The 11,995-nt window shown below is 43.7% G+C and overlaps 1 protein-coding gene across 1 annotated transcript; it reads right to left on the bottom strand.

Annotated features, from left to right (window-relative positions):
* Positions 1 to 3,438: 3,438 nt before the first annotated feature.
* LOC119429358 (pyruvate dehydrogenase (acetyl-transferring) kinase isozyme 3, mitochondrial-like) lies at positions 3,439 to 8,773 on the bottom strand. The gene is made up of 10 exons (XM_037697002.1): positions 8,632 to 8,773; positions 8,466 to 8,537; positions 7,849 to 8,033; positions 7,678 to 7,767; positions 6,662 to 6,739; positions 5,259 to 5,335; positions 5,032 to 5,133; positions 4,838 to 4,945; positions 4,591 to 4,704; positions 3,439 to 3,636 (listed from the first exon to the last, which is right to left on the bottom strand). The coding sequence occupies exons 1-10, from the start codon at positions 8,739 to 8,741 to the stop codon at positions 3,487 to 3,489; spliced, it is 1,086 nt and encodes a 361-aa protein (XP_037552930.1). The 5' UTR covers positions 8,742 to 8,773; the 3' UTR covers positions 3,439 to 3,486.
* Between the last annotated feature and the right edge of the window lie 3,222 nt (positions 8,774 to 11,995).

The following is an 11,995-nucleotide window of genomic DNA, read 5'->3' on the forward strand; positions in this document are numbered from 1 at the left end:
GTGTTCAGCGTTTCTCCAGTTTTACTTTCCTTGCCAGGGCGCTCATATTCTGTGATTTTTGTCGTGGGGGGGCACATTTGTGTTGCTATAAGTTTTGGAGCTGGGGGGGGACTGAGCGTGAGGGAAACGATGTGCTACCTCTGTAGCTCTTTAGCTAGCACATCTGTATTGTGCACAGATGCATTAGTGCTACGTCTGTGCCGGGAGTTGTCGGGGGGGTGTTCAGTTCCTTTGACAGGGCGGGGCGCCCTGCTTGTACATGGTGGAGGAAGCACTCAAACACAGAACAACAACAATCACACAGAAGTTTTCTTTATTTTCAGGATTGACAGAAGTTTTGTTCAGTCGACGTCTTGCAGAATGTTGTGTATTTGTGGGGACACTTGCTTTACTCGCATGTAAAAACAGGAATCACTGCACAGGTATTTATACACAGCGTACAGGTTATAGTAGTAACGTTCTCGGACGATAGTACAGCTTAATGACGGTGGAGTGGTTTATCTTCTCTTGGTCTAAGAGAGACCTGAACATTTAGCAACACATCAACGGCTACATGTTTCACAGCAGGTCTCAGAAGCGTTGGCAGTGATCAAATCTTACACAGAGCGTCTGAAATGTGGAAAACCTGCAGGACGTTGAAGCTTTCAACATCAAACTCTTCTCGTTTCACATCTGAAGAAGCTGAAGGAGACGAGAACGATCCTCAGACTTGCTTTCAGCTCGGGTCCTGGTTCGACCGGTGTCGCAGTGTTTGAAGTACAAAACACACACGGGCCGGGTCAAGAGCACGGACACGTGACAAAATGTAGCTTTTATTTCATATTTCAGTGCACGCACACGTTGAAGAATGTACAGTGGTGGTCAGAAGTTTACATACACCCATGGGCAGAAATGTTTTGAACTTGGAGTTTTTAATGAAATGTCTTTTTCCAACCTGGATTGATGAAACAAACTATCTGACTGGTTTTTAAACAGTGTTGGGTGCACAGGCTTGAATAGTAATGGATTTTTTTCTGGTCCGTCTGCACGTTTGCATATATTCACCTAACTCTGTTGAAACGTGTTGCAGAAGCTTCTGGGGTGTCGTACCCTCCCGTGGTAGTGTTTGTCTTGAAGAAAACAGAAACTGTGACCCTCGGATGAAAGGAGATTGAGCTACGATGTTCCGGAACAATCCAGGGAACAATCCAGGGACCACCGGAACACGAGCCTGTCGTGAACTGGGAACGGCTCAGACCCCACCGTCTCCGTCCACAGTGAAGCCAGTCTCACATCACCCTGGATGAAGAGGACCAAGAAAGAATCTCCTGCTTCCAATGACACCTTCAAGCTGGACTGAGATCTGCAGCTGTCCACAAGGACAAAGGTCCTCCTGGAGAAAGTGTCCAAAACGACGAGGACATTGGTCAAAGCCAGACGTTCAGACCTAAAGACTCTGAACCAACTGTCAAGCATGGCTGCAGTAGCATCATGCTGTGGATGGAATAATGAAGGACTACCTTCAAACTCTTCGCCTTCATGACGACCACTCTCCTGCATGCTTTAGACGTTTCCAGCACACCCAGTTTGATTGAATGGGTGAAGGAAGACTTCTGCAGAGCATAAAGAGGTCATTCAGACACCGACTCGGATGCGGTGGAGCAGGAAACGAGGAAAACACGCAGGACAGCGGCCGTCAAAGACCAGCATTGAACACAATATTCCAACAGGACCATGGTCCAAATGCATCACAGCTAGTCTCTGACTGGATAAAGCAGCTAACTTTTAGCTTCTAAATGGACTTTCTAACGCCCTGAACATAGACCCAGGTAAGAATCCTTCCAAACTGGATAACCAAATTAAACAAACTCTACTGATATATTGATCCAATATCAGCCAGAAGCTTCTGACTGGAACAAAACGCCTGTGGTCCAGGGACGTTTTATCTGGTGTTTGTAGGGGGTGTATGTATACATTTGAGCCTGAGTGAATTAGAGAAAGTCCTGGATAAGTTTAAACTTGTTCAGTCAATTCTTGTTTTATTTAAAAACTCATTGAAGTTGTGTGTTTTATCACTCCACCTTGGAAAAGTAACGGTTCAAATGATTCATTAAAAGCAGCGAATTAACGACATCTGTGCCCACGATGAAAACGCACCCTTCTGACTGGAAATGTTTCTGCTCCCTCCATCGCCTCGCCTCCGTGTGCCACTCGACTACATTTTATAAATAAGAAACAAATATTTAGCTACATGTACGCATAAAAACATCAACAGAAAATTATCTGTCAGCTAGCTTCCAATTCACGTTTAACCCTCCAAAGAATAAAAACAGGTACGAACTTTGTTCCGACTCATTCGGGAAGGTCGGGAATTCAAGTGAGACACGAGACTGAAGCCGAACGCAGGGTTTGGATAACGAGTCGTGCAGTTAGCATGTTTTCCCTCACAGCAGCACGAAACGAAGAGATGCAGTCGGATCCTTTGAAGAAGCAACCGGCTCTTTCTGTGAGGATCTGAGCGAACATCTGGCTGGTTTTGTTCCAGCTGCTCAGCAGACCGCGCTGACTGGCAGACACTCGTTTGGTCCTGTAGGCCTTACAGCTGGACTGGGCACAAAAATATCCGAGGACCAGTCAGTGGTTAGCGGCTGGTTGTTTCTTTTTAAAGCTAAATAAAATATAAAACAGAAAACTCGTACATTCCCACATCTTTCTTTTAAAACTGTACCAGCAGAGCCACGAAGGCAGATATCTAAAAAACATCACCTCTTCCAGGAGTGAGACTTTCTTTCACACAGAAAAAAATACGTGTTGTGAAATCTTAACGCATCGATTCCTTCGTTGTTCTTCCACTAACGGTGATATTAAATTCTCATTTATAAATATTCATCGTTTACAATTTCCCTGACTTTAAAAAAAAAAGTGCAACCAAAAAAATGAGTCTTTGCCATGCTGATGCCAAACGGTTAGTAACTCCCCAAAGAGAGGAAATGAAACCTTTCCCTTGGCTCTGACCCCCTGGAGTCTGCGTTGGGGGAGAGACAGAATTAAAGCCTTTACCGAGGAGGAGAAAGACACTCCGTCAGCAGCGCACGGCTTATTCAGCTACAAGGAGTAACCGCTCGCTCAGCAACGCGGCGACGAGCCAAAGCACAGGAGACGGAGGGAGAGACGGCGGTGACGCAGTGAATCTAGCTCGAGAACGTGAAGAACGTTTGTCAAGAGTCACCAATTCACAAACGAGGTTTCACCGGAAATCTAAGATCTAGAGGAGCTCGTCTCAAAGTCAGTTTAGAGACACAAACATCGAAAGCTACGCTAAAAGAAGGCCGTTGCCGTTGGGTGCAGATTTAAGTCAATCCACCGAAACAAACCTAGAACTAGTGGAGTGTAAACGCGAGTCTAATCCTAAACAGAAGAACCACCCAAAGGCAACTTGTCCTTAGCGTGCATGCTCCACACCGAGCGGCTCCCAGCAGAGGGGCTACGCTAACGGGCCGTGCAGAATTATCTGTTGGCTTTGTAGTTGGGCTTGCTGGCATCACGTGGCTCCGTGCTGGGGTTGCTCCAGTCGTCCGCCTCCGGGCTGGTCTTGTAATGTCGCCAAGCTGACTTGTTGAACACGGGCAGGCGCTCAAAGGACTCACTGGAAAGAGCCTTTAAATGAGGGAACCAAAAACAAAACAGCAAATTAAAACTCACAGTTTATCGAAAACAGAAGGGTTTCCATCAGTCATTTGCAGTCACAAGTTAAGATGAGCCTCGGTATTACCAAAACACAAAAGGCTTTCCATTCCTCCAAGGAATGCAAGTTCACTTCCTTCCAGGTACTGTAAATCAGTGGTCCCAACACGAGTCCTTGAGGAACGCCATCCTGCATGTTTTAGTTGTTTCCCTGCTCCAACACACCTGATTCACTGATTTAATTGCGTCATCATTTTCTACGGAAGCCTGTCAGTCACCCATTGATTCAAATCAGGTGTGCTGGACTAAAACACGCAGGATGGCGTTCCTCAAGGACCAGGGTTGGGACCACTGCTGTAAATTTCAGCTACAACCACACCAGCTCAATATCAGCTGAGATATAGTTAAAATTGTTTTGGCTAATGTTCATTTAGCTGCAGCGGAATTAATTTGAATTAATTTGACTCTGAAACAGACGTGGGCAACATATGGCCCGTGGGCAAAAAGTGGCCCCTGGACAATCTCCATCCGGCCCCCAATATTTTTCATTAAGAAGAAAACAACTTTGAATTAAGTTTCAATAAAACTTAAACTTGAAATTAAACATCTTGGACAAACACATTAAAAAATATTTGGATTAAGATTTTTTTAGGTTGTGTTTACAGAACTCAACTGAGCCCTGAAGACTTTTGTGCATATTACGGCGAACACATTGTCAGAAGAGTCAGTTTACAGAATGTCGTATATTCCAAAGACTATTAGGGAGACATATTTTTATCAGCATGCTAACGATGCTACAAAAAGAAAAAGTCTGTAAAAAGTTTTAAATAAAATTTATTTTCTAATCCTCTACGGGGCCCTTTGATTGCTTTTAGAGCTCTGGATGAAGAGTTGCCATTACAACCATTTTCGTGTACGTTACGCTACCTTCAGATAGATGACCGCGTCCGTGCCCACCCCCTCCATGGAGTAGAGCTTCAGGTCCCCCTGAAAGTATCGGGCATACAGCCGTGAAATGGGTAAACCGTATCCAAAACCAGCCTGCAACGAGAGCAAAAGGCAAACAACTGCAACTCAAACGCCGTTCCTTTTGTTAAAACTGTGAGATAAGGCAGGTTTTCTTTGTGGGGAAGGCAAACACTGGACACAGATTGGATTTTGTGAAGGCACGGACCAGCGGGACCGCTCCGGGCTCCAGGCTCGGCGTTGGGGCAGTGGAGTACATGTAGTTAAAGAGGCGATCGATCTTCCTCAGAGCAACTCCTCCTCCTCTGTCACTGATCTGAAGACGGATGGACAGAATTAGAACTGGAACAGAAAAACTTCATATATTACTAAATATTTGTATAAAGGATACTACGCGTGTACCTTTATCGAGAGATCTTCTTTCCCCAGAGTGACTCGTGCTTTTACTGGCGGCAGTCCTTCGTTAGTGTTCTCGTGGTGCTCGACGGTCGCCCTCATCGAGTTCTGAAACGCCCGCAGAGTCGATTAACTGAGCTCGACAGGAGCACTTCTCAAATTTGAGCCACGCTGCAGTTAACTGCATTTAAAGGTTACAGTTGGACAAATGGCAGCAGTGCAGCTCTGCTCACCTTGAAGAGCTCAAACAGCATGTGGAACAGGTGGGAGGGCACGTACACCACCTGGATGGGCTTCTTAGGAGTCTTCACTGCGGAGCACAAGAAACGATGAAACACCCCAAGTGCAAAGAAGTCGGGACGGTGTGCAACAACTAAAATTAAAATTCAATGGTTTGTAATAAAGATCCTGTTCACAACACGTCACATGTTTAAAAGAAGAAACTACATCTGGTTTTGGGAGGAAAAACATAATTTTGACTGATGAGCATGTTTATCAATGTGAAGCATCCCTTGTTCTGTAACAACAGAGTGTGAGGCTGAAGCTTGTGGAGGGGGACGTTGTCCCCTCTGCCCTGATGTGATTCTGTTTAAAAGTCCTCCGTTGTCTTTGCTGAGTTTTTATTTTCATCGCCTGTCCATCGTTTTCATTTAGAAACTCTTCTACGGATACAGGATGAGGTTAATCGTTGCTGACACATCCAAGGTCTTCCCTGCAATAAGACGGCCTGTATGGGAGCACAAGCTGTGCTAAAAGCCTGCGTGCACTTTTCTGCATTGATGTGTAAGCTGCTGATGCAATGCGTACTAATGCACCCCCATAGCATCAGAGAGGCAGGCTTTACGCCTCTTTAGTTTTCCAATTTCTCATTTTATATTCATTAACTTTGGTGCAGAGAAGATGGTTTCTGGATGGTGCTCACCTTTTGCTTCTTTGCACGATAGAGCTTTAACCAGCATCAGTGGGTGGCTTAATGAGTTTAATGTGTTTACAGACAATTTGTGGAAATGTTCCTGAGCCCGTGCAGAGATGCCCAGAACAGAATTACATGGTTTTTTTTTTAAAAAGGTTTAATTAATTTGGGTTCATGAGATTTACAAATCGTTTAGTTCCGTTTTATTTAAATTTAGCACGACATCCAAACTTTTTTTTGGAATTTGGGGTTGATTCTTTGGAAGTAAACGAGCAACCGTCCACAAAACGGTAACGGAACACATCCACACATGTCCAACTCAAGAGCCACGGGCCAAACCTGGTCCCCAAGATGATAGTTTAAATGTAAAACGTTTAATTTTCTTTAAAAATACTGATGAATACATCGTTTAGTGTAGACTTCTCTTGGCAGCTGGATCATTCTGTCATTACTGATCCTGATATGGAACGAGCAACAGAACGTCATGAGACAAACTCTTGTTCATGAACCTGCAACCGAGAAAAGATATCAGATATATTTTATTTACCCTTTATTTATACAGGCAGTCTCACCGAGTCACGAGGACTCATTTTCAAGAGACCTGACTCGAGTTACTGCATCAGCTGAAAGTGGAATGTGGTTCGGACAAAGTTTTAAAAACTCGGCTCCTTTTGGAAACGTTCGTTCGACACCCTAAAGGGATGAACAGTTAAAGTCTCTTACTGTTGAACTCCTCGATCGTGAGCTCCGGAGCAGCTGAGTAGTACTTCTCACACAGCATCTTGGCCGTGTCGTAGGCATCTGATGGGAGAGCCAGAACAGCATGACTCAGCGTTAAAAACAGCTCGACGCGTTTTGGCTCGTCTTCCAGCTGCAGGTCACGGGCGTAGCTGCCGTCGCGTCGTGGGGTCACTCGGAGCGCAGCTTTGATCCACGCTGCTGGAACGCTTGAAAAAGTGTCGTTAACGTGCGTTTGTGTGACGGAGGAAACGACTCAGAACGACACGTCTGCACTAAAAACTCCTCAAGAAGAACTCGGGTCAGATGTGAGCACCAGCGCAGAGACGTGTTATTTTAGGAAGTTCAAAGCCAAGGTAAATCTGAGCTTAATGGCTGACGGAGTAAGAAAACTGAGATAACGGATCATAAATGAGTTTCACTGCCAAGGACTGAGGACGATTGATGAGACTCTGCAGTCAAAGAGCACACGTGTAAAGTTAAAGAAGCATCCAAACAATATCCAACTCCCCGGTCCCACCCCTAAATACACACAAAGGCAAGAAACAGATTCTAATCGGGTCAAAAGAAGATTTTCAGGCTTAGCATTACGTCATCATTTTGGTATTTAACAATGAAAAGATGTTTTTTGGGCACAAAGTTCTCATCACGTCAGAGCGGAGCCACGTGGAAACGTTTTAAAACCATTATCAGTGAAGACGCTGAGGGCAGAGTTCTCCTCGCGTACGGACTCTGCGTTCACGTCGACGCGCAGCTGGAAGACATTTCCAGGAGGCCCGCGGGGTCGTGTCTGTGCAGGAGCTTGATGCGCCTCAAACAACACGATTCTTGGAAAACGAAGAGCAGAACTCTCGAGAACGAAACACTCAGAATCTGTAGACCCTTCATGTCTGGTGCACCTAACGTCAGGAAAACTTCAAACTGGACGCAAGCTCAACTGAACACTTTCGACAAGTACAATATTTAATCCGGTAAGAACCAGCGGAGGCTCTGGAACTCACCGCTGACCACTTCCGATACGCTGCAGGTGGGATCGATGCTGCCGATGTGTTTGGGATGGGCTGGGTTGGTGTCGTTCCCGAACAGGAGAGCTGAACACAGAAACAAAACGCGCACCTTAAAAACAAGCTCAAGACGACCGGGAATCGAACCAGCGCTCCTGTGAGACCCACTGTGCTGGTTGATGAGCATGCGGAAGGAGATGCGGTTGGTGTAGAAGCGGTCGAGGAAGTACTGGATGTTGCTGCTGCTGAACGGGTCGAAGCCGAACTTCTCCTTGTACTCGATAACCCCCTGAGCCATGGTGGGGACCACGTCGTTGTGACGGTTCCGGATCTCAATCAAGAGCTCCAGAAAACTGAGAAGATAAACATCAAGTAAAAAGATTTACATTTAAAGGACGCACGTTTCAGACTTTCATCATCTCATATTAGGAAATGACCGAGTTCTGTTTCTGTCAAACCTTGAAATTAAAGTGATGATAAAATTCATCTCCCCTTGTTCATGAGATATTTTGGTCCCACAGACAATGAAGACGGACGAGCACTTGGACTAACGGCCAAACTTCAAGTTGGAGAACGTCACTGAAGATGAATCGGTCGAGCTTCCACGTATTCAACTAAAGTTCTTATTCATATTCAATTCCCGGTGAGGGCAACTAGAAATCCTAATTGTTTTGCAGCCGGTTTGAACAACTCTTGGAAGTCTGTCACGTGCACAGAGCCCCGTGCACTGTTTGGGTGTAAACACACGGGGTTACCACACATCTGTTTCATCTGCGTTCACTCACTCATTCAGAGTGTGAGGGTCCTCCGGCTTCCTGTTCTCAAACTCCAGCAGCTCCACGAAGCTCTGCATGTACCTAATGAAGCGAGCAGGAGCCAAGGGTCAGCGTCAACACGGGCACGGCAGAAACCTGGTCGTCTTCACGAGGAGCCAGAGAAACATCTTCTCACCATTTCTGGACGAGCCTGATGGAGGGCTGACTCAGCAGGTTGTCGGGCAGCAGGTTGACTTCCCTCATGGTGTTGGCCAGCCGCACCGGCAGCTCCTTACGCAGGAACATGTAGGAGGTTTTCTCACATGCGTTCTCCCTCCCTTAGGAGGAGAAGAGCAAACGTTAGTCCTCAAAAGGTCGTATCGATACGAAAACAGAGAGAGAATGTTTGTCGTAACATTCAAATGTACGAAATGTCTCAAATAGAAAGTATAGTTCATTCATTCACTCATGAAGCCGACACGAATCCTACAAAGATCGTTTGGAGCAAAAATAACTGCACAGTCCTGCTAGGAGTTCATGGATCTTAAGAGCCCGAAGAGCAGAGGAGTCAAAACAATATTCACGTTTAAGAACGTTAAAAAAGAAAAGATGTTCCGCAGTAAAGGCCCCGCCCCACTTTAGACCTTTAACTTAAGGACTGCCTGCACTTTTCTTAGACCCATCTAAAGCTTTTGACACTGTGGACCATGACATCTTGTGTCATAAGCTCTCAAATCGAAAGCAATACGTTCAACACAATGGTACTGTCAATAATGGTGTACCACAAGGCTCAGTCTTAGGACCCACTCTCTTTACAATCTAGATAAGTAATGTAGGTCAGATGATTTCTGGATGCATCCTTACATTTCTATGCCGACGACACAGTACCTTATTGTCGAGCTAAAACAGTTTCTAAGGTTTTCCAGCTCCTACAATCTGCATTCGACATCATCCAGTCTGATTTGTTCCGTCTCAAACTGGTGCTAAATGCAGATAAGACCAAAGGGATGTCGTTTTCAAACAGGAAGTCAGTCCCAGCAGTTCTTCCTCCTCCTATTTTATCTTTGAATGGTGCTCCTACTGAGTTTGTCGATTCAAACAAATATTTGGGTATCTTGGTCGACTCACATCTCTCTTTTAAGCTCCATGTGGAAAACTTGATAAAGAAACTGAAAGTTAAACTGGGTTTCTTTTTCAGGAACAGATCCTGTCTAACTCTGAATGCTGAATGTCTCTGTGTGAGTGCAGCTACAGCGTGCGCTCTCAGGACATCATTACCTGCAGTGTTCCCTCAGTGAGGACTGAACTAGACAAAAGGACCTTCTCCTACTCCGCTCCGGTTTCCTGGAATATCTTGTAAAAACATCTGAAGCTCTCGACCTTTGACCTCTCTAAGGGATTTTAAATATCTGCAAAGTTTATGGCAAAAACCAGCGCAGACACGTTCCTGTTTTTAGTTTTTTACCTCGTTTCATAACGTAGCTTGATTTTGTTTTATATTACTATTTTTATTTACTTTTTATTTTATATACATTTTATGGTCGTTTATTGTCGTCTGTTCTGTACCTCGTCTGTGCTCCTTGTTTAAAACAGGTCTCTGTTGTGAACGAGTCCTCGTGACTCACCTGTAGAAGTAAAGGCTGAATGAAATTAAACCTCACTGTAATTCACGAGAAGCAGAGAAGTTCATGACACAATAAAAGAGTCTTCCTTCTTTAAGTGTTACAGATTCACTCTCATGATGATCTTTAAGACTCCAAGTTACCAAACAGGTTAAAAACTGAACAGCTGAGCAAAATCAGAGACACTCCAAGCATAAAGTGAAATTTCATCCATCCAGGAATATTCACACAGCTCCAGCATGCCATGTCCCGACTTGACAGAGGATGACGTTGCATTTATTCTTACGCATGATTATAAACAAAAGCCTGAAACTTAACCAGCAAGTGTCAAAGACACTTCCTGTTGCTCACATTCAAGCCACAGCTGTGAGAACAACTTACACAACTGTGTTTAATCAGCTGGTTTAAAGACAGCCACACAGCAGCAGTTACCACCCGTCGTCATGCGTTTTAGGACTCATGGTTTAGTCTCGCTCAGTCACTCTAACTTTATTAAACTTTAAAATCAAAACAATCAGCAGAACTTTTAGATTGAATTCACTGCAGATGACCGTGAAGTTGGCTCCTGATTCCAGCTCGATAAAGGGCTATTCCGCTAAATATTTTACTTTAATTTTAGACCATTTCTAGTTTAAACTCAACGATGCTCAGAATCCAAACCTGGACTCAGTTAATCTATACTAAAGCAGGTTTTTATTAAACACAGTCTCTGAGTTGTGAGGACTTTATTTGTGAAAGTTAAAAGTGGTACATTTAGCTCTTTAGTTGCAACTTGAATTGTCTCAAATTAAACAATTCACAAATCAGAACCTGTGCTTTAAAGTATCTAATCCAGATCTACTGGACTAGTTCCAATCTGGTCCAGGTGACAAAAATAAACAGAATCTTTATTTTTTTTTGTATTTTCACAAACAGAATAAAAGATTTCACATAAATGCCAAGTATTTTATTTTTTTACTTGAACTGGTCCAACGTGGTGTAGATTGAAAAAAGGCACACAAGTAATTTCTCCAAGCTTTTAAAAAAGGAATTAGGATTTAACAAATTAAAAACTATAATTTAAAGACTTTGCTTTGATTATGGGATAATCCAGACCAGGTCGTTTCTTCGTCATATGCAGATTAACACAAGTTCAACGGTGCAATGAAATATTCAGGATTAGAAGAACGGATTGGGCTCGTGAAAAACACAAAGAAGAAATACTAAAGCGAGCAGTAAGGGAACGAAATAAAGACCAAAATAAAGAAAAATAAATTTAATATTTACAAGGTCCAAAAGAAATATAGTAAACTATAAAACGGTGCAAGCAGGATGAATTCGTATGAATAAGTATTTCACATGTAGTAATATAGCTTAAATGCACATATTGCACATAACTAACATGAACAATCTGAATATTGTGGTTTTAAACTGGACCAATTCCAGTACAGTTCAGAAAGCAACAGAAAACCAGTTTGTCTGAATATCCTAATTTGTTTTCAATAATCCAGGTAGAAAAATCAAACAAAGTTGAGTCAGGTTCTCTGGACGGTTTCTTTGTGTTGAAACGTTTCGTCTTTCATCCAAATGACTTCATCAGCCCGAGAAGCTGAAACAAACTGGGACTGAAGAAGTTTCAACACAAAGAAACTGTCCAGAGGACCTGACTTTAACTTTGTTACATTGGTCTGAACTTCCACAAAAAGGAAGAGAAAAAGATTCAAACTGTGTTTTGAAGACTTTAGCTCAGATTTAAATAAGCTAATTGTTGCTAATTGTTGTTGTGGAGCTGTTGAAGCTGGACCTGACACTCAAACTTTAGTGGAAATGTCCTTTACCATGCTGTCAAACCAGAAGCGAACTTCATGCAGACAATAATAAACCCACCTGCATGTGGATGTGCTGCTGTGGCTAACAGACCAGATAATAGATAACAGATAACAGACCAGATAATAGATA

The sequence above is a fragment of the Nematolebias whitei genome, unplaced genomic scaffold, assembly GCF_014905685.2.
Source record: "Nematolebias whitei isolate Nwh7 unplaced genomic scaffold, NemWhi1 Nwh_scaf_639, whole genome shotgun sequence".
Classification (NCBI taxonomy): domain Eukaryota; kingdom Metazoa; phylum Chordata; class Actinopteri; order Cyprinodontiformes; family Rivulidae; genus Nematolebias; species Nematolebias whitei.

What these genes read in the sequence shown, in the direction of transcription:
- LOC119429358 (XM_037697002.1), bottom strand. Translation starts at nt 8,741, where the DNA reads ATGTTCCTGCGTAAGGAGCTGCCGGTGCGGCTGGCCAACACCATGAGG. An exon ending in ATCAGGCTCGTCCAGAAATG is followed by an intron (nt 8,538 to 8,631) that starts GTGAGAAGATGT and finishes TCGCTTCATTAG; the next exon opens with GTACATGCAGAGCTTCGTGG. An exon ending in CGTATCGGAAGTGGTCAGCG is followed by an intron (nt 6,740 to 7,677) that starts GTGAGTTCCAGA and finishes CTCTCCCATCAG; the next exon opens with ATGCCTACGACACGGCCAAG.